Source organism: Ochotona curzoniae, unplaced genomic scaffold, assembly GCF_017591425.1.
Source record: "Ochotona curzoniae isolate NIBS_2020 unplaced genomic scaffold, NIBS_Ocur_1.0 scaffold_4506, whole genome shotgun sequence".
NCBI lineage: Eukaryota > Metazoa > Chordata > Mammalia > Lagomorpha > Ochotonidae > Ochotona > Ochotona curzoniae.
The window spans coordinates 70,001,109-70,024,041 of NW_024467119.1; the positions used below are offsets into that span (position 1 = coordinate 70,001,109).

Genomic DNA, 22,933 nt, shown 5'->3' on the forward strand with positions numbered 1-22,933 from the left:
ATTTGTATTGGAAAGGCAGATATACAGAGAAGAGGAGAGAGAGGAAGATCTTCCATCTGACGGTTTACTCCCCAAGCAGCCCCAACAGCCGGAGCTGAGCCAATCCAAAGCTAGGAGCCAGGAATTCTTCCAGGTCTCCCATGCGGGTGCAAGGTCCTAAGGCTGTGGGCAGTCCTCAACTCCTTTCCCAGACTAAAAGCAGGGGGCTGGATGGGAAGCAGGGCTACTGGGATTAGAACCAGTGCCCATATGGGATCCCAGCGCATGCAAGGTGAGGAATTTAACCACCAAGCTATTGCGTCGGGTTCCGAAAAAACTTTAAAAATAAATAAAACCATAAGGACTCTGTTAATCAAAAAAGTGAGAATAATTTATGCTCATAACATCTGAGAAAAAGAAGTGAGAACTACCATTATTGCTTTTGATGTTGATAAATGGTGATAAAATGGATTGGGGGTAATTCATTAATCAGAATTATGTACAGGTGCATGACCAATATATAATGTACCCTTGAAATCACTGAAAAGTGAACACTGGTCAAGCTTACTAATTTATTTGTGCAACATTTTCTATGTTGTATGAATGTCTATGTTACCTGTGTATTTATCTATTTACAGATAGACATTTCTATAGATAGATAGATTTAACTTCATAAATGTATGTATGTGTATATATATATGTGTGTATATATATGGTGAGATATCAACGTAAATATTAACAGCTGTCATTTTAGGTTGTATGTTTTAGAAAAAAAATAATGTCCTTTACATACCATTTAAAACACAGAGGCATTGCTTTTAAATAGTAATCACCAAAAAAAGCAATTGTGAACACAGTATATTTATGGGAAAATAAACTGAATTCTTACAATATGCAAGCCTTCTTTTAAAATCTCTAGTTTTTTAAGGTGAGGATATTTGTATTAACCCATTATTAAATGCAAGAGAGTTTATACAGTGCTATGAATAACCCGGTGAATAATTGTCAGGGCAAAAAGGAGGGGTGGGAAAATCTGTAAGAAAAGTTAGGTAAGGAAAAGGGTCCAGCAAAGATAATGTTTTGTGAATGCTGAGAGTGTCTGAGATAGAGTGAAAAATACAAGTGATGCATAGAGACATAATGTGCTACTGTGGAGACAGGGGTGTGCTGACGGCCCTGGAGGCAGGATTCATGACGGGTCCGTCTTACAAGGCCGGGGACGCTGACCTTCTTCCTAAGGGCAGCACTTACCGCACAGCACTGTGACTTGGACTAAAGGCTTCGGTGTATTCTAGAAATTGTCAAGGATCACAGGTGTGCACACACATACACTCTTTCACATGCAAGTGCTAATTATCACAGATGATGAAGGCATGGTTAATTATTTAATGGAGTATCTGTATATTAAAATCATTCAGCTGTACAGCATAACTACGTATTTTTATCACCAAATATACCTCAATTTAAAAAAGGAAATTGGTAGCAGTTATATAGACACATATACACATGCTCTATAACAAAAATTACATGTAATTATAATGACCTAAAATGTTTTTACTTGATTTCGTGTGAGTGTTTAAAATGCCAGTCTGAAACCATCAAACTGATTGATTAACCCATAGCAAACATTTGCTACGTACTAACATGGGGTGACCCTGTTTCCAGGATGCTTAAATGATTCTTATCACCAGGTTCATATTTGGAGGGAGAATCAAGCTACAAAATTCCCTCCCAGCTTCCAAATCCATACTTTCTCACAAGTATAAGCTGATGTCCTCAGAATAAATTTACAACCAGAAAACAACATGTTGTAAACACAAAAGGCCCACTTCTTGGGAATTCTTGGACTCGACATAAAGTATATAATTTGTTGAAATAACTGAGTGTTACTCTCCATATGGTAATTTTTAGAAATAATCCACTGAAATCAGAATATGAATTTCTATATGTTTATTTGTGAAACAGCCATCTACCATCCCATAATACAGTGCTTGAAAAGAAGCAAACACAATGGATGTTTCATGGAAATTTTATGCCCTCTCTCTATGGCCTGAATTTTAGAAAGAAGTTATTTTGATGTTTTTGAAACTATCAATCTAACATTTCTACTTCCATGATGATAAAATTTGCTTTATTCAGAGTGCATCTCCATAAACCCTTACAGTGCAGTTGTTGCCAGTGTATTTCAACCTAATAAAAATCTTGCAAGCCACAGACATTGGTTCTGGGCTGAGGAGGAGTATCATTATTAATGACTACCCTGTAAATAGAAGTCCAAGATGTAATTACACAACCTTACGTATCCACTGAAAATCATGCCATACACACAGAGCAGATGATTTTGGCCAAAAATCACTCTTCAAATCTGAATCCAAGCAGAAGATCTTATCCCTACATTTCTCACTAAGATGAAATTAAATAACTGGGTCTTTGTAATGCATCTTCTTAGAAATGCTTTCTTTTTAAAGTGGAGTTCAAAAAAGTAATTACAGATGAAAGTAAATAATTCTTTCTTGTGCTAAATGACAAAAATGCCCAGGTAATTTCCTTGAGAAAATAAGTAAAAAGTGATAATTTTATGCACACAGGAAAAAGAATAAAAATTATAAAAAAAACTTTCTCATATGCAATAATAGTAATAATATAATGAAATGTACAAAACATCATTCTGTTTATGGACATATGCTTATAAAATAAATGTGTATAGGAGAACATAAAAGACTAAATTCAGAGCATTGATTTCATCACAGGAAGGGAGAGTATAGGGTGGAAACATGATGTTGGGACAAAAAAAGATGTTTATTCTAACTAAATATTAAGGCAGCCCCAAACCTGAGGCTGAATAGTGGGAGTGCGTTGCCAAGGACTTGTTATTCCTGCTTTGTTCTTTCTGTTTGATGCTTTCTTTCAAAGAAAGCACTGACCCAAGATTCTGCGAAAATGATTTTTAATGCCAATTGGCTTCCTGCTATTGAAGTGTGGTCTTGGGTGAGTTGCTTAACCCTTTGTCCATATTTCCTCAACTGTAAAATGAGGACAATAACCTTGTCATGCTTCAGTGATTGGTAGCGGAAAGCAATTAACAAAAAATCTTGGCAGAGGAACCTATGTTATCCAATTATACCCAAATTCTGAAAAATACAGGACATATTAGTGGCTCTTAAGAAAGACTTCACAATTTTCTGATGGTTAGTGATCCTGAACATCTTTCCATGTATCTGTTAAACATTTGTACTTCATTCTTTGAAAATTCCCTGTCCTTGTCCTTGGACATTCCTTATTGCTCGTTTTGCTGCCATTCAGTTTCTTGAGTTCTTTATAGATTATGGCTATTAATACTCTATCAGTTGCATAGCTTACAAATTATTTTCCTATTCTGTTGGTTACTTGGTTTTACTTTTTGGGGTATTTTCTTTGCTGTGTATATTAGAAAATTATTTTCAAAGTAATAAATACTAGTGGGTAGGGGAGGAGAAAGCTACACAAACACATCTGTAGTATAACCAGTAAGGAAGGTATGTTTTTTTTGTAACATTTAATTTCATGCCACTTTATGTCAATTTACTAGACTAGTTTACTGGGAAAGACTGGTCTTCCATGAGCGGTGGCCTTCAGAATGCAAGACTTAGATTATTTAAAGAAGGAAGTACTCAGATAAAAAGGAATGCATGACTGATTGAAGAAAATTTGTAAAGATGAGCAAAAGGCCAGACATCTAAGTTTGTAACTACATATGCATCTGTGGAATACAGCTGATTAGAAGCTTGCTGTATCTAATAATCCAGGGTCACAAGGTAATGTAAGAGTTATGAAGCTCAATGCCTCGTTGGCTAGGCAACTGTCCTTCTGTATATACGCAAATGCATACTCTGATCGCTTACTGTGTACTTGCTTTGTACTTTCACTCAAGCTACAGCTTAAAGAATGCTACAATTTTATGTCTTAGTTTTAACTTCATTAAAAATTGAAAGTGAGCATTATCTTGCATCACTTTTCCTTTAAAAATTGTCTTCAAGACTTCTTCAAGAGACAATAGATAAGAAAAAAATTTCTTTTTTGAAAAAAGATGTATTTATTTTTATTGCAAAGTCAGATATACAGAGAGGAGGAGAGACAGAGAGGAAGATCTTCCATCCAACGATTCACTCCCCAAGTGACTTCAATGGCCGGAGCTGAGCCAATCAGAAACCAGGAGCCAAGAGCCTCTTCTGGGTCTCTGATGGGTGCAGGGTCCTAAGGGATTGGGCCATCCTCCACTGATTGCCCAGGCCACAAGCAGGGAGCTTGATGGGAGGAAGGGCTGCTGGGATTAGAACCAGTACCAATACAGGATCCCGGCAAATACAAGGCAAGTACTTTAGCTGCTAGGCTACTGTGATTGGCCCAAATTCTTTTACTTTTTACCAATATCAAGAGTATCACAATCTTCAAAAGCTAAGTACATTAACATTTCTTTCAAAGTGGTTGGAGTACAAACTTGTAATTTAAAAATATATGAAGAATACAAACAAAATATTAAAGCATGGTATTATAAATATTCAAAAATTTTAAAAAGTGTATAATTTTAAAGTCAAGGCAGAAGTCCCTGCAAACCTGCAAATGCCGCATTTAACAAATAGAAAGCATTTAATGCCCTAAAAACAGCAAAAGATCAATGTGGAGCAAAGTATAACATAGAGACTTATAAGAAGGTGCATCAGATAAGCAGCATTTTCCAGATTGAGACCTTAGGAACAATTATAACAACTTAAGTTTTTAGTTAGAACAAGTGGGCGGATGGCATCTTGTGGCCAGGCGCGGGGCTGGGATGGAAGTTAGAACACATTAGGGGCTGGGAGTATACAGACCAGAAAGGTTTAATGACATACATTACTACACATTTATTTATTTATTTATTTATTTATTTATTTAGAAAAGGCAGATATACAGAGAGCAGAGCCAGAGAGGAAGATCTTCCATCCAATGGTTCACTCCCCAAGCAGCCCCAACAGTTGGAGCTGAGCCAATCCAAAGCCAGGAGCCAGGAGCAGTTCTCCCATGTGGGTGCAGAGTCTAAGGCTTTGGGTTATCCTCGACTGCTTTCCCAGGCAACAAGCAGAGAGCTGGATGGGAAGCAGGGCTACTGCGATTAGAACCAGCGCTCATCTCAGCTACATGTTGGCATATGTTGGCAGCGAAATACTGGGCAAACAGAGACTTTATAATGGACTATGTCAATGAGCAGATTCTTCAAAGACCTCATAGTGCTTGGAGTGGCAAGATTGGCAGCAATTCCTAACTGTTGAACTATTAAAACCACTTGAGCAAGAACCTTGGAGCATACGCTAGCTACATCCAGGACCTGGGGGGGTGGGTTGGGAAATCGGGTGGGCCTTCTCCCCATTATCCCCCTTTAAACATGAAGGAAACAATATGGAAATAATAGTCTTATCCACTTTCCTATAGCCCATGAACCTTTTTACCCTAATTAAATATGTAAAGATTGTCAAAAATATAATAGTAATAATAATAAAAAAAAAAACAGTGCCCATATGGGATCCCAGCACATTCAAGGCGAGGACTTCAACCACTACACTATTGCGCCAGGCCCTACACTTTCATTTAAAAGCAGTGACATACTAGTAGGTTGTGATAAGAATAAACCGAGGGCCCAGTGTGGTAGCATAACTAAAGTCCTGGTCTTGCATGTGCTAGGATTCCATATGGGCACCAGTTTGTGACCCAGCTGCTCCACTTTCAATACAGTTCCCTGCTTGTGGCCTGAGAAGGCAGTAGAGGATGGCCCAAAACCTTAGGACCCTCCACCCACATGGGAAACCCAGATGAAGTTCCTAGCTACTGGCTTCATGTCAACTCAGGGGAGAAAGATGGAAAATCTTTCTGTCTTGCCTTCTCTCTGACCTGATTTTCTAACAATTAAAAAAAAAAAAAAAGAATAGACTGAATGAAGAGTGATGGCGGAACAAAGCATCTGGAAGAAAGTTATTTCCATAACCTGGAGAGATGGATAGAACGTGCATCAATGTAATTGAGGAAGATTAGTGCATGTATTGTGAAAGCTAAGGCACTGAAATTTCTGAAGGTAGTTGGAGTAGGGTTAGGATTGAAAGAGGTGTCTCAAGGTAGCTTCTTCCCTTTCCTCCAAAGTAATTAAAATTAGTTAAAATGTTGGACTAGATATAAACTTAGATGAAGATTTTAGAAGAGGAAGCCTGTAAGTGGGAATCAGGAAGCAAATTTGAAGTGTTAATAGGGACATAAGATGAGAGAAGAGAGACAGATTGGCAATACACATCTGCAGATCAATGGCCAGTAAGGAGATGATGTTTAAACCAATGAAGCTACATTCAACTATGGAGCAGGGTATATGTCCGTTTCCGGTAATTTAGATATCAGACAGTTAGTGAGACATTGATGCTGCAGGTTGGAAAGAAATATTAAAACAGTATGAGCGATTGCAGAAAACAATCGTGATCTGAAAGCTGGGTGGTGAAAGTGGAAACATTTTGTTATGCCAAGTCTGTCTACTAGATGAAGAAAGATGAAAGCAAAAACGGAACACAGAATGTAACAAGGATGAAATCTGGATAAGTGAAGCTGGTGTATATAAATATCTGGCTGGAGCAAACTTAAAACCAAGCAGAAAAAAAAAAAATTAACCTAACAGCAGCACTCACTTCAGCAGCATGTGTGCTAAACTTCAACAACTATCAATTTTCAAAATATAAATTTCATCTGCCCTTTTGGAGATGTTTTCAATCTTGAGGCTGGGCTGTAATACAACATACTTTCCTCCTATAATCTCAGTTCCTGTTAAATGTTTCTCATTGTGTATGCAAAAGAAAGCTAAACATATGCTTAGGGCCCAGCGCAGTGGCGCAGTGGCGCAGTGGTTAAGGTCCTCGCCTTGCATGCCCGGGATCCTATATGGGCGCTGGTTCTATCCCGGCAGCCCCGCTTCCCTTCCAGCTCCCTGCCTGTGGCCCGGGAAAGCAGTCGAGGACAGCCCAAAGCCTTGGGACCCTGCACCCACGTGGGAGACCCGGAAGAGGCTCCTGGCTTCGGATCGGCATAGCATCGGCCTGTTGTGCTCACTTGGGGAGTGAATCATCGGATGAAGATCTTCCTCTCTGTCTGTCCTCTCCGTATATCTGCCTTTCCAATAAAAAAATAATAAAAATAAATCTTTAAAACAAAAAACAAAAAAATAAATAAACATATGCTTAGTATATGAAAAATTTAAATGCAATCTGATTCCAAATATACATACTTTTTAATAAAAATAAAAGTTAATTAACTGTATATTCTATTTCTGTATGTGAGTGCCTGCATTGTCAAGGATGAGACATCAATGAAGCACAGATTATTAGCAGTCAATGGATCAAGCTCTAAGTTAATCTGCAGTTCTCACTGGAATGATATTCATTCACTTAGGAAAATCCTTAGAGCTCCATTTCATTGACAAAACTCCCCCTAAATCTGCAATATTCAAACTATTATGTGTACTTTGGGAAATAAGACACATTAACTTATCTTAACATAATAAATCAAGGTAATTTCGCATTGTACAGAATCATTGCATTTGAATTGCTTCACATGCTTAAGTCAGTCAACTATGAATATTTGTTCAAAATCAAATAAATAAAAGAAAAATAGTTTTAACATTCTGGGCAATTTCACATTCTTCTGTATCTACATGTAGAGAATAAGTAAAATGCAGAAATATAAAAATATAAAGTGTATTTAATAGCTAGTTTTTTTTAACATCTTAACAAGGCTAAAGCAGTGATTCTCAGAGTTTTATAATGCGGCAGAATAAGACAGGGGCTTGTTGAAATACAAAATTATGACTTCCCATGTCCAGATGAAGATTTGCTAGAAATTACTCCTGTATGGGTGTATAGTAGGCAGAGGGGCTAAGTAGCGAAGGTGTAGACTGTGTTGGCCAACTGTTGATTTAATCTCATAGTTGCACCTTTTCCCCTTCTGCACTATATCACAGGACATCTAACTTCCCAAGCAACTTGGCACCACTTGGATTACACTCAAGCTTGGATAATGAAGAGTCAAGATGGAGATAAAAGGCTAAAAGGATGGAAGTAGCAAAGTTCTGTCCACAACTTTCTCCTTCTCAGAGGCCTCTGGGTATAGTTGTCTTCTCCTTGGCTAACATACTGGCTGCTTCTTGGACCATGATTCTTGCTTCCTTTGGAAAGTCATCATTAAGAATCTAGACCAGGTATTGTGACCAAGTTTTGTTTTCTGGTGATACTATCACCTAGGCTACTGCATACCAATATTTCCTTGGATGACTCCATGGACTGCAGATGGATTTCTAAATGGCTAGAATTCTTGTCTTCCTGACTGTGGCATGACTTGAGAGATAAAGACACTAAATATTTAATTTTTTTAAGCATAAGCTATCATATTTAACTTTGTTGCCTTTCTCCAACTGATCTTACTTGTGGGGAAATCCCTGCTTACATGGTTGAACATAACATTGATGGATTATGAAAATAAAACAGAGGAAAAAGAGGAGGGGGGCAGAGACTGGCAGTGCCTTGTTATAGTAGAACCTCGGTGGACAGAATCATGCCATATCCCTGATGTTTCTGTTGTGAGTGTTGGAAGGGTCTCTCAACATGAATGGGAATTGCTCAGAAGAAATAAATTATTATCATATGCGGGACAAAGGTTAATAGTTTGACATTTAGTTTGGAATCTGAAAATGTCTCATCTATATCAGAAAGTCTCTTTGGGAATCAGAAATATTCATATTTTTTGAAGATCTTGTGTAGTTTATCATGTGTATGTGTTTATTCACGTCATTTGTCTCATCACCCATCCTGACTCTATAAACTCAGATCACTTTCAGAGTCTGTTAGGCTTGGAGCAGCTGATTCCAGAGGTGGTAGATTCAAATGACATTGAAACACCCAAGAAACTTGGCAGCAGTGGGACAAGTATCCACACATGTTAACCCCAATTTTATAGAAAGCAGTGATGGCTAGGTATTCAGACCTAACCTCCTGGTTATGGAGCGCTGCCCTTCTCTGCAGGAACACATACCTTGAGATGTTAGTATTGATTCTATCACAATTTCTAGTTTGGATCACAGCTCCTGAAACAATCAATAACTGAAGGAAATATCCATGTAAATGGCGTTAATTTTTTTTGTTTTTGAAGTCTTTTAGGCCAGAGTGACAGAGAGAATGAGAGATATGAAAATATATTCCATCTAATGGTTCACTCCTCAAACACCCATGACCTGGGTTTCCAGGTGCATTAGCAGGGAATGAGGTTAGAAGTGAAGAATACAGGATTTCAACTGGCACTCAGGGGCACTCAGAAGGCAAGCCAACATCACAGACTGAGGCTTAAACCCACTATGCCACAATTCCAGCTCCAATTTTCATTGTTAAGTGCAGCAAATATCATTGCATTCTTTTCAACCCAATATTAGTATATGTACTGCCAAAATGAATGCATTCAACTCTTCTCAATGACTTATTACCAACTTTATTTCAACAATTAATTTATATCATGTTCCTCGTTTTTTTTTTTTTAATTCATAGTAAAACACATTTGTTGACATATCTCAGTGATTCTGGTGTTAAACAATGTGTTGTGTCCAAAGTGCAATTGAATAAAGCAGCTCCTAAGTTTATTTTACATGCAGTGTGATTGTGAATGATACCATGGTGTTCTCTTCATTTCTTTTGGAAACAAGATCCAATTGTTTCTGGGGAATATGCTAGTGCATATTTGTCCTGTTCAAAAAAACTTATCCTGATTTGCTAGAGAGCTCCCTTCTATATTTGGAAAAGGTTTTTTTTTTTTTTTTTTTTTATGGTCATATGGCAATTTTGTCAAAATACCAAGAGTGATTTAGCCCATTCTTTGACAATACAAATTGCATTTTTAGTAAATTCTTTTTGACCTGCTTCTGGACAAAGCTCTCATTTGCAGGTTTACTTATCTCACTGCAGGGCTACTATTTTTTTTTAATATAAATTCTGGGATTAAAATTTTTTTCCCTTGTTTTAGCCTGACTTGACCTAATTTTGTTTCATTGATCTATTTTTAAAGGACAGTTACAAAAAACTGAATCATAAAAGCATGAAAAATCCTAACTGAAAATGTAAATTTAAAGGGCACAAAATGCCTTAGCTTTAACAAAATTTCATCCTATTAATCAAATGTTAGTTCAGTAAACTAAACATTGGAGTTCTCGTTATGCATTCATGGCTTTCATACATTCTATATTTTAAAAAAACCACACACTAACTATACTAAAAGCATTGACAAGATATCAGAGAAAATTATGATTGATCTGCAATTAGATTAATCTTACTAAAGTTAACAAAAAGTAGATCTGAACAAGATTTGTATTAAAGGTTATTTTTTCTTCCGAAACTGTTGAACAGGTCTCTGGGGTGGCTGGAGTGGTGATTCAAATGGCAAATGTTCCACCTGCTAGTGCTGGCATCCTGTAAGGGTGTTGTATTCCAGCTGCTACACTTATCATTCAGTTCCTTGTTTGTCATCAGGGAAAGGAGCAGGGAATGTCCCAAAGCAGTGAATGGAACCCTGCATCCACACAGAAGATGCACAAGGAGCTCCTGGGCCCTGGCTTCTGATTGGTTCAGCTCCAGGCCAGTGGCCTTTTAGGGAGTGAATCACCAAATGAAAGATCTTTGTTTCTCCTTTGTTTCTCCTTCTCTCCTCTCTGTATATCTGCATTTCCAACGAAAATAAACATATCTTTTCTTCTTCTTCTTTTTTTTTTTTTTTAGGACTCTAGGAGAGCAGAGACAGTGATGAAGCAGCACAGCTCTGAAGACCAACTCTAACCTAGATTTTGAACCCTTCGTAATTCATTTGTACACAAAAAAATCAACCCTCAAAGAGTTCTGAGTGGCTTCTACCGGAATTGTCAATATACTAAAGGCGCTTCCACCAAACCTGACACATTTTCTTTTTCTATAAATCATGATACAAAGTCTTCAAAAAATTAATGCAAAATGTGTACTGTATACAGACTGCATACCTTTTAATGTTTTACACTAAATTAAACATTATTTAATTCCATTTTCCATGAACTTTCTTAAAAGGACCTTTGGGTTTACGCTGAACACTTATCTATGCATTCCACAAGAGCTTGTGTTTTAGAAGTTTGTTGCTTATTATTTATTTATTTATTTATTTTTACTGATCAATCACACAGTTACTAATAATGGTTCATGGATTCATAATGGAGACTTGATCTAAGTATGATGTGTGGAGAGATGATGTTATGATGCCATATATAACATCTGTGATGTTAATATCCTGTTAGCAAATCACCCATTTGTAACCTGGGTGCTCCCCTTCCAATCTCGCTCCGTGGTAATTCACCTGAAAAAGCAGCAGTCTAAGGACCAGATCTTTATTTCCCACATGGGAGAAGTGAATGAATGAGGATTTGAGCGAAGTTCCTGACTCCTCGCTTCAACCTGGATCAGGCTCAAAACTTGTGGCTGTATGGGGTGTGAACAACAGATGGAAAAGTGGAAAAAATCTCTCTCTCCTCATTTTAACTCTTTAATAAATAATACAATCTATTTTTTTTTAAACTTCAACAATTATTTTGATATTTGGGAGCTGCAGCCTAGTGGGCAGTTGTTAGGTCATAGGGCATGACCTTGGAAGGTGGTTCTCCTGAGAGGCATGGATGTAAGACCAAGCTGGGATTTGTACACCCTTCTCTCTGCTTTCAATTTTGCTATGTTATCCTTTCTTTACTTGTGCTCTCCCATTGTCGCACTCCAGCTTCATCAGGTGGCTGGACAATTACGGTCTTCCTGATAGTGAACTGTGAACCTCCAAAACTACAAAATAAGCCACCTTCTTTCATAAATAGCTTTCTTTTGTTAGGTAGTTAATCTTAGCAATGAAAACCTGACTAATACACATTTTAGGACTTTCTCCTGCTGTTCGGAAAACTCAGCCTCTGCCACATACTGGCAGTCCAGCCTTCTGCTTTCTCTTGGGCTCCTTCTTGGATTTCTGGCTGTTTCCACAGGTCTTTTCATTTCTGCTTAATCAAGAACCTTCCAACCCTGATCCAGAGTATAGGTACTTAGTTCAGAGATTCCACCCTGAAACTATTACCTATCTTTAGACATGCAGGAGCCTACCATCTTGAAAAACTGAATTGAAGAGAATCAGAGAAGAAAAAAAATCCTGTCCCTTGATAGTATTGTTTTCAGACAATAGTTTTCATGTTTTTCCATTGTATTCACTTTACAAAATAGGCAGCTTTCACACTGTTTCCCTACTGAACCTGTGTTTAGTAGTGTAGTTTCATTCCATGATTTTTTTATTAAAACTCTTTCACCAAAATTAGTGATTCACAATTCACTAAATTAAATGGCTTATTTTTTATCTTCATTCTTCTTTCACCTATGCATTTATGTCCTTATTCCTCTTGTTCTGAAATATATTCTTCTCTTCTGCCTGAATTCATTTTTTTCTACTTTTGAAGAGAAATTGTTCCCCTAGTCATTCTTGTTTTATATTTAGGGACACTCTTATAATACATATGTATTTTTCTTTTCTGTGTGTGGGTTTTAGAAACATAATCAAACAATTTCTCTAAAATTGATTATCCAAAACTTATTATATCTTTTGCTAATTTTAGACATTGAAAGAATACAATTTGTTTTTCTTAATGCAGAAATGAAATCTGTGACAATGAATCAACAATCAAGAAATGCTGGGAACAATCAAGTGGAGTGGAACTTACTGAATATCATCAACAAACAAGCAACAAGCAGAGAAAAAAAAAAAAACCCTCAGTTTTTTAGGAAAAGGATCAATGCTCCGAAACAGAAAGTATAATTCTGGAAAGAAGTTCAGATTATCTACTGATTGCTTTAGCCATTAAATTACAAGCTATCACAACCATACAACACATCCTATGAATCTTTTATGATACACAAAAATGAACAAGTTTTAGATATTTACATGGCCTCCAAGAAAATGTAAGCAAAATTTTATATATGAAAACGGTCTACTTACTTTCATTAAAAAAATGTTATTTTCTAAAAAATATTTTTTGCATGCAATTCTCATAGAGATTTCGAATATTACAGTTACAACAACTCATAGAAACTTCATGGGCCTGGCAGCGTGGCCTAGTGGCTAAAAGTCCTTGCCTTGAATGTGCCAGGATCCCATATGGGCGCCGGTTCTAATCCCCACAACTCCACTTCCCATCCAGTTCCCTGCTTGTGGGCTGGGAAAGCAGTTGAGGACGGCCCAAAGCTTTGGGACCCTGCACCTGTGTGGAATACCTGGAAGAAGTTCCTGTATCCTGGCTCTGGATCAGCATAGCATCGGCCATTGTGCTCACTTGGGGAGTGAATCATCGGACGGAAGATCTTCCTCTCTGTCTCTCCTCCTCCTGTATATCTGACTTTGTAATAAAAATAAATAAATCTTCATAAAAAAAGAAACTTCAACTCATTCTTTCCTATCTCACAATGCTAGGCAGCTCACCCTCACCATGATAATAGAGGAGCCCATGAGTGCTGGAATTCCCATGGGTCTCTATGGCAACACCCTTCTGCTTGGTCTTGGATAAAATATAAAAGATACGAGCATTTGTTTTGGAGAAATAGACAGAATGCGAGAAATCAATAATCCCAACTCCTTCAAACGAGAGAGAAACACTTTATCTGCAGTTTCGATTAAGGACAGGATCCTATGACTTATGTAATGATGCCTCTAAAATATTAAGTAGTTTATGCTAGATCTACAGAAAATTCCTATTGCATTTTGTCCTATTTAATGATACTGTGAAATTTAACTGCTGTAATATTTTGGGAGGGGATAAACGGGGATAAAGAGCAAACACTTGTGTGATCACCAAGCCCAACGGGAAGATGAGAGAAGGAAGAGGAAGAAGCACTGATACTTATCCTACCGAAATTTCCCATTATTCATAGAGACCAGTGATTAACCCAGGTAAGTGTTGAAGGGGGGAACTCCTGAACATTTCCTGTGCCTTAGTTCATGACTGAAGACCAACTGTCTGAGAGCTGTAACACTAGACCAAGAAAGCTGGGAGGAAGACATTAAACACACAGTGCCCAGAGAGAGCAGCCAGTGCCAAGTCTGTCTTCAGTACCAATCTTACATACACATCACAGCAGTTCCTTGCTATCCAGGGAGGAGCTGTTTCCAGGATTCTCATGGATACCAAAATCCATGGATTTTTGTATATAATGGTATTGTACTTTTGCATATAATGGTATTCACATATAAGCCAAGACATAACTTGTCATATACTTTAAATCATGTAGGTATTTAGTACATTATAAATGTTATGCAAATGGTTGTGATACTGCATTGGTTAGGAGATAATAACAATGGAAAACATTCTGTTCAGATTAATTTTTGGTTCACAATACTTGTGATCTGGTAATCCTATTATACAAGCTTAAGTTGGAACTGCAAGCACATGAACATACATATGCTATTGCATATTTTGCTGCAAATTGACTTGGTTACAAGAAGTCTTAAAACACACTAGAGAACAAATCAACTAAGATTAGATGACACATCAACTTTCATTACTGATTCTGGATAAAAAATTTCATAGCATATCCTGATTCCTTATCAATTTGAAATATTCAGTATCTCAACACAGTAATGCTATTTACACAAGAATTTAAATACACTCCTAATCATCTGACTTTGGACTGCTTAAATGGTATGTGCCTTATTATTGTCAGAAAAAAAAGAACAATTGCAAAACTGATAAATGGCTAAACTAAAAATCTAAAAGTGCAAAACATTTATAAAGGCTTGGACTCCTTAAGTACTTCACATAAAATATTACAATAAGAATATTCAGCAAATTGGAAACCTCATCTCTGCCAGTTAATAATAACTTGCATACCTCAAACTTAATTTTATTTTTTCCTTCTACATATGTGATATGTGTAATGTAACATAAGATTTAATTGCTTCTTAAACTTGTTTACATGGTTAAGTATTACAGAAAAAAATTCCCTAGAATAAATGGAGATTTCTATTTGTAAGTTCCATATTTTAACTATTTTGCACTTTCTAATGGCACTAAAATTAATGTCAAAATATGAGCTGATACATTTTTAAAAAATCAATGTAATGAAGTTTTCAGCTCTGCTTATCTGTTTATTTCAGATGAACTGAAAATCATTTTAATTTTCCCAATATATGCTATTTTATTTTTTTGATTCTACCTGACCTCTACTGAAGACTTATAAACAAGAAACGAACACTGCTGTTTTCTGTAGCTTGCATACTTACAATCAGGAGGCATTTTTTCCATAAATACTTTATAATACTCTTTTAGCAGTTCAAAATTTTCTTGATTAATATTTTCTTGCAAAGAGACATCTCCAAACCTAAAATTAGAAGCAGAGAAACAATTATGAAGTATAAATTAGCACTAGAAATTAACATTTTTTTTTACATGAAGGCTGAGTTTACTTTTGGAGGCAGGCTGTCATAGAAAGCAACACTAATACTTCACAATGATGATTTCAAAGATGTTCTAGTCACCACTGACCTGATTCAACCAATCCACTCTGATACACCTAAATATTCTCATAACCATCAACTGTGTAGAGAAATTAACTAGCAAATATAAAGTGTGAGTCTATGTGCATGTGCCTATTTGGTACTCAGCTAATAACAATTTACCTTGTCCATCTTGTACTTCTTTGTGGGGACTTTACTTCTCTATGTATTTAAAAAGAATCCCCTTTTCCTCTTTTTATCTGTCCGATTTTCCATTTTCCCTGTGAGAGTCTACAGAATGGTCCCGAACACCAGGGCCAGACACTGGGTTGTGTGCAGTCCAGCACACTCAGTCTGCAGGCACAGGCAGAGCCTTTCAACCTCCTGGAGGTTGGTTCACTCAGACCCAGGCCGTAACACCACCGTCTCCACAGCAGTGTCCTCTCTCTCCTTTCAAATGCCTCACTTAGCTTGTCTTCCCTCTGAGAATTTTCCCAGTTCAACATTGGAGTCTATTTGTCCAATTCTACAGAAGGATCCTGTGTAATTAGCTTCCAGCTTATATCTCCACCCAAACCAGCTTTTCTAAGTTTCAGATGAAACATTCAATGTGACTCTCCCATCCCACTTCAAACCCAACATAACTCTAAACTGGAAGAAAAAAAAATTTTTTTACATGATTCTATCCACAATATTTGTCATAAAAACTCGGATTCAGTATCTACACACTATTTTAAATGTCCTAATTTGCTGCCACTCTTCTTACTATACTTTGGTCAATTAAACATCAGTTTCTTCTCACTGGGATTCTGTCATTATATATTAGGTATTTAAGAGTCTCATGCTCTACCGCCCGAGCTAGGTGGGCCACATTTTATTAGGTATTTAACAACACGCATTCTGCACTCTCTCAAAGCTTTCAAAGTGTCAAATGATATTCTTCCAATTTCTCCCCTTTCAGTGTACCCTCCACAACACAGTCAAATCTCCCATTCATTTAACGCATGTTAACTTTAAGTTTAGCCACATCCCATGCCCCCTTGTACTGTGAAAGGTCTGAAATGTTGGAAAAGTTCATCTAGCATGCATTTCATCGCCAACAGATCTGCCTTTCTTCTCCCTGTGGGGGTAAAGAACACTCTCTGTAGTTTTGTACTTAACCTCTCCGTTATTACTTCTGAAACATCTTTTGGGAATGTAGTTACACTATGTACCCTCAACATCAGTGAACAATGCCTCTGAGACTTTCCTTTTACAAACAAGGCAGCCCTCACTTTCTTCTGCCCCGCACCTCCCCTGCTCTTAACTTTCTGGCAAGAGTGTCTATTTTCCTAATTGAGTTGACAGATTCTTATCCCTTATTCAAAGTGCAGGAGAAAGCTCCTGTTTTCTCTAATCCTATTGAAAGGCAGCCAGTTTTATCTGTGAATCACTGTTTCTCCTATCCTTCTTACTCCCTTCTATCTGTGATTATGGCATGACTCAAACCATAATATGTATTTGTTAACTTGACAAACTCATAAGAAATCCTGCTTTCTGTCACTATCTGTTCTTTCTGTATCTGAAGGCTTGGAAGCACCAGTTAGAGAATAAATGTCCAATTCCCATAGTCCCAGAAAGTGCATCTCCTATAGGATGCCAAGTTGGTACTGTTTATCTTCTGGGACCAGTTCAATGCATTGAGCCGGGACTGAGCTTTACCCTGGCTTAGTACTTGTGCAGTTCACTGATGTCATTTCAGCCCCACAGCCTTTTCTTTTCTTCAATATACAAAATGCTACATGATATGGCACTTGTGGGCATCTGAGCCATGAAATCCACCCTGTTCCTGCACCCACCTGCTTGGGTTCTGCCACTCTGCTTCTGCTCATATTCCAATCAAGTAAATCAGTAGAATGGTCAGTTCTATGCCTACGGAGCTCCTGGTGAACTCCTCTTCCTACCTGGCCACTGGTAGAGCTCTGATCACTGAGCACTACTGGGGTATCTAGTTTCTGCAACACTGCTCTGCTGTCTGCTGTTTCCCCATGTCCATACGTCTCCAGGCGTCCCTCTGCCATCAACCTGTCCTCTCCTATTTGCTGGGATTGAAGTCTCTCTAACTCATTTTGGGGAATGATTTTCTGTCTACTTAAACATGTCCGTACCCTATTCCACCATCTTGTTTCTCAAAAATTCTTTTTTAACACATAAAATTTGTTGAATGGTTAGGAGAGACATCTTTTAACCAAGTGACTGTCAACTTAAGTAGTTACAATCTCATGAATAATACAAAATAATTCAGTGTAAAAAAAAACTTGAAAATACAGTGTTATCCAATCCTTGAAAAGTCTTTAAATGCACGAGTCTCATTTATTTCTGAAAATCACAACCATAAGCTTTAACTCACTAATTCAAAATCAAACATCTCTACATTCCAACATAGTAAAATATCCAATTTAGAGTACTGATTCGTTTCCCAGATTGTATAATTTTCAGTAATATTAGTCATCTAAAACACTAAATTTGCTCTAAAATCAGTCATATACATACGTGTGTGTGTGTGATTGCATGCATATCTTACAGTAAATTCGGGGTTTTAGATAGACACATATTCATATATAACTAGAATATAAAGAAATCTTGAATACTGATTTTCAAACATTTAATTGCCCCTGAGAGCTTCTTATAAAATAAAATGAACAAAATTATATTCTGATTTGTATGTACCATACAGAGATTAAAAGCTTCCACTTACTTTGAAATTAGCATAAAATATAAACCTTTGCTATCTACTTTGTTACTGACAAATTAAAATTATGTAAATCGGTGATGCCTAGGAAATATCTTTTGATAAGATGTAGAGGAGGATAAACAATTTCCAAAAAACAGATGGCAGTGGGCTTCTTGAACATCACTGCTATTCAAGAGGGCTCTAATGCTTACAATCTTTCTATTTTTGCAAAAACTTACAATGTATTTAACAAGTCATGCAGAAAATAAACTTAGACAAATTCAAACGGTTATTTAGGAAGGAAGGAGAGATACAGAGTTTGTTATGCACAAGAAAATATCTTAAGTATAAAGCAAAGAAAGTATCCAAAATTCTACCTGTGTGGAAACATTTCGAGTCACACCTTGCAACAATGGATAACATCTTTGCTGAAATACTCCATAACTGTGTTATGTGAACTTTAAATATTCACAACACTTGCTGTTATTCATAAACTATGTAAAATATAAAATTTCTTTTCTCAAAAATAGTAGTTTTTCAATCAATCATTGGAATCATGTACAATCATTTGTAGTTCCACAAAGAAAATTATTACAAAAAGACAGTAACATTAATCACAAAAAATATTATAAAAAGGATAATTAGATTTACTGCAAATCCATGAATTTTTCAAAATTAAATCAATTCACAACAGTGATAAGTATGAACATAGAAACCTAAAACTGCTACATGAATTAGTATTAGTTTCAATGTTTTTCTCAATATTTTTGCAATATTTACACTTGAGACATGATTCCCACAATATAAATATTTTACCCTGTACCAAACAACTTTGTACTATAAATTAGAAAATGTTGTTCTCATATCCAAGTTCTGTGTTCCTGAAACACAGGTTTACTCAGCATTCACTAAAAGAAGGAAAAGTAAATAAAAACCAAATACCAATTTTATACTTGAAGCTTACCTCTCAGCAAGAGTTTGCTGTTCATTGATTCCAACATTGAAAAGAACTGGATGCACATGAAGCAGCTGTCCTTCTTTAATCTGTAGAGGTAGCAACTCAAACATCGCAGCTGGAAGCTTGACCTCCACCACATAATGTTCACTGATGGAGGTGAAGGACAGAGGGAAGAATTACATATTTAATTTGCATTATGCATTTTTTTGAAATCACTGCTATAAGAAATAGTGTGAGAACACAGCACTGATGTGGTTTTTGCCTGCTATGTGCTTATGTTCTGTTGTTTATTCACTCAAAAATCACTCACTCATTTCTTTATTAAATTACTTGGCATAAGGAAGTAGAAGAATTTGCTTATATGTTTAATTTCTTTTAATTACTATGAGCTCATTCAGGAAAGGAGGCAGGTTTAACTCATTTTTGTATACTCAGGAAATAGATGGTACTAATTTTTTATTTATTTTTATTAAAATGTCAGTATATTTTGATACAAAACAATTTATAAATCCACACACACTTTTATAAAAATTTATTTTATTATTTTTTGATTCAGTTCCTTGGGTTCTGCAATTGCCCTTCCCCCATCTCCAAATCTCCATCCTCCCACTGATTTCCCTTAAATCATGACAACAGAACAGTCCTCCATAATCAGTGATAAGTCCATCATTCCGATACATAAGGGTATTCTGCCATTGTGGGTATGAACAATGACAAGAATCCAGCATCCTTTTTTCAAGATACATTTAATAGTTTCATTGAGTCCATCATTATTTTGAAAGTATAGTTGAATACTGCATATTATCTCCACATCTGGATGTGGCAGTTCCTATCATAAGGTTCCTATACACTGGCTTAAATGAAAATCCACAAAACAAAATCAACAACAGGAGGGAAAAAAAAGAAAATTAGCAGCATGAAGTTAAATAACATGTTAGTATATGAAAGTAGTATGAAAGAAAATCAAAAACCTTCTTGAAGCAAACAACCACTCTATGATCTATGAGTCAGTGAAGAATTTAATAAGAAAAAAATTTTTTTAATGAATGAAATAAAAACACAAATATCAAAATCTACGAGATGTAGCAAAGGCAGTATTAAAAGGGTTATTGATCTTGCATTTTGCATAATGGTTGCCTTACATCACAGAAAACCTGATACTGTCCTTCAGGGATTGACATCTTTCATTAAGCATAATGGTCTCAAATTGGGACCATTTGGTAGAATGGTAGAATTTCACTATTTTTACTATCTGAGTAGTATTCTATAGAGTAAATATACAATAGTTTCTTTATCCACTCCTCTTTTAATGGGCATGTGGGTTGTTTCCATGTCTTTTTTATTGTTGATTATGCTGCTATGAATATTGGACTATGACCCCTTTTAACATGCAGATTTCATTTCCATTGGTCATATTCCCAGCAGAGGGACATCTGTATCATAAGGCAGGTCAATTTTCATTTCTTTTAGCACTCTTCATATTGTCTTCCAGATGGTTTTACTAGCCTACCTTCCCACCAATAGTGAAGGAGGGTGCCTTTCTCCTCACATCCACACCAGCAGATGCTGTTATTAGAGTTCCTAATACAGGCCAATCTGACTGGAGTTAGGTAGAATTTCAATATGGTTTTCATTTGTATTTCTGTGACAGCAAGGGAGTGTGAGCATATTTTCGTATGTCTGGTAGCCACTTGAATTTATTCTTTAGAGAAAAAACATCTACTCATTTACTTTGCCCATTTCTTCTCAGGCTGTTTGTTTTGCTGTTGCTGAGTTTCTGAAGCTATCTGTGTCATAGCTATCAGTCCCATGTCAGTTGTGTAGTGTGCAAACATTTTCTCCCATTCCATTGATTGCTTCTACACTTTGCTGATCATCTCCTTTCCTACACAGAAGCTTCTTAAGTTAATGTAGTCCCATTTTATTTATTTTGGCTTTGACTACCTGTGCTTTTGGGGACTTTCTAAGAAGTCTTTCCCAATACTTATGTCTCTGAGAGTGCTTCCTATGTTTTCCCCCAATGGTTTTATGGTTTCAGGATGCAGATTTTTGTGTTTGATTCATTTAGTGCTGATTTTTGTCTAAGATGACAGGTGGATTCTTACTTCTTATCTCTGCAGGCCATTATCCAATTGTCCCAAGAGCACTTGTTGAAGAGACCAGACTTTTGCCCCTGGATTATTTTCAGTTCTCTTAACAAAGGTTAGTTAGCTACTCCTATGTAGGTTCCCTCCTGGGGTTTCTATTGTTCTATTGATCGTCTGCTCTGTTTTCGTATCAGAACCAGACTGTTTTGATGACCCCTGCACTGTAGTATGTCTTGAGGTCTGGAATTGTAATTCCTCAACCTTGATTTTTATTCTTCAGGATATCTTTGGCTATTCATGGTCTCTTTTGTTTCCAGATAATTTTTGTATCATCTTTCCTGTTTCTGAGAAAAATGTTGCTGGGATTTTTATCAGGATCACATTGAATCTGTACATTACTTTCGGTAATATGGCCATTTGGATGATGTTGATCCTGCCCATCCGGAACACGGTTAATTTCTCCATCACTTAATGTCTTATTCTATTACTTTTTTTTTAAAGTTTTGTAATTTTCATTATAGAGGTCTTCCATAATTTTAGTTATGTTAATTCCATAGTATTTGAGATTCCTCTCTGCTATTTTAAAGGGGGTTATAAGTACAATTTCTTTCTTAGCCATGGAGTTATTTGTGTACACTAGTTTCATCAATTTATGTTCATTAAGCTTGTATCTATTGGAATCAATAGTCTCTTGATTGAATGTACTGGTTCTCCTAAGTAAAGAATCATGTTGGATAACACTACTAGCATTTTGTTTCTCTCTGGTGCTTAAAACCAGCCTCCTATTTCTAGATCATGTTCATGCATGTGACAGTTGATAGTCCCTGAGTTACCACATGGTTTTTGGCTATTGTTAATTGTGCTTCGATAAAGATTCAGCTATAGAATTTTGTGCAAACATGGTTAATTATTTTAATAGTCATATGACAATTGAAACTTGATTTATGAGGCTGCCAAAATCTTCAACGAGGCTGCACCATTTTTGTTTTGATGTGTTTATAAATCATACTTACATCTTTTCAGTTCTAATATGTTACACATTTTAAATCAGGATTTTGTTTTCATATTGATATGTAAGTTTTTTATAAACTACAAAACATAAGCCTTTACAATAGATACTTTGTCATCTATGGCTATATTTAATTTTTAATTATGTTTTTGTTTCAATTTGTTAAGAGAAGGTAATTTGGCTCAAAGTTCTGATTAAAAAAAAGGGCCTGTATTCAGTGATTGCCTCGGTATTGGCAAAGTTTATGGCATGACATGGCAAAAGACAGAAAGCTTGTTTGTGTCTCACTGGTCTCTATTTTTAAAGACATTAGCATCCAATAAGTCATAGGGTCATTCGCTGACACTTGGATGAGCTCATCTGATCCTACTCACCTATCAAAGCTTGCAAGTTCATGATTTGGGAATGAGCATTTGGTACTGTGGTTTAAGGCTCCTCCTGGGTACTTGTTCCACATAGCAGAGTAGCTGGGTGTGTGTCCTGGCTCCACTTTGGGTTTTCAAAAATGTAATTATTTATTTCTTACTTATTTGTTTGCTTGCTTGCTTGCTTACTTTTTAAATTTGAAAGACATAGTTATACAGAGGAAGAGAGACAAAGGTAGAAGTTATACACAGTGCTTCTCCCCAACTCTT

The 22,933-nt window shown here is 36.5% G+C and overlaps 1 protein-coding gene across 3 annotated transcripts in view; it reads right to left on the reverse strand.

The window, feature by feature from the left end:
* The window catches only part of INPP4B (inositol polyphosphate-4-phosphatase type II B), a 377,559-nt gene that overhangs the window by 58,754 nt on the left and 295,872 nt on the right, over positions 1 to 22,933 (reverse strand). For all 3 annotated transcript variants that reach the window (XM_040967293.1, XM_040967292.1, XM_040967290.1), the window contains 3 exons: positions 19,209 to 19,349; positions 15,291 to 15,416; positions 11,421 to 11,456 (listed from right to left, as the gene is read on the reverse strand). In XM_040967293.1, coding sequence (XP_040823227.1) covers positions 11,421 to 11,456; positions 15,291 to 15,416; positions 19,209 to 19,349 — 303 coding nt within the window. The remainder of the gene's footprint in view (positions 1 to 11,420; positions 11,457 to 15,290; positions 15,417 to 19,208; positions 19,350 to 22,933) is intronic.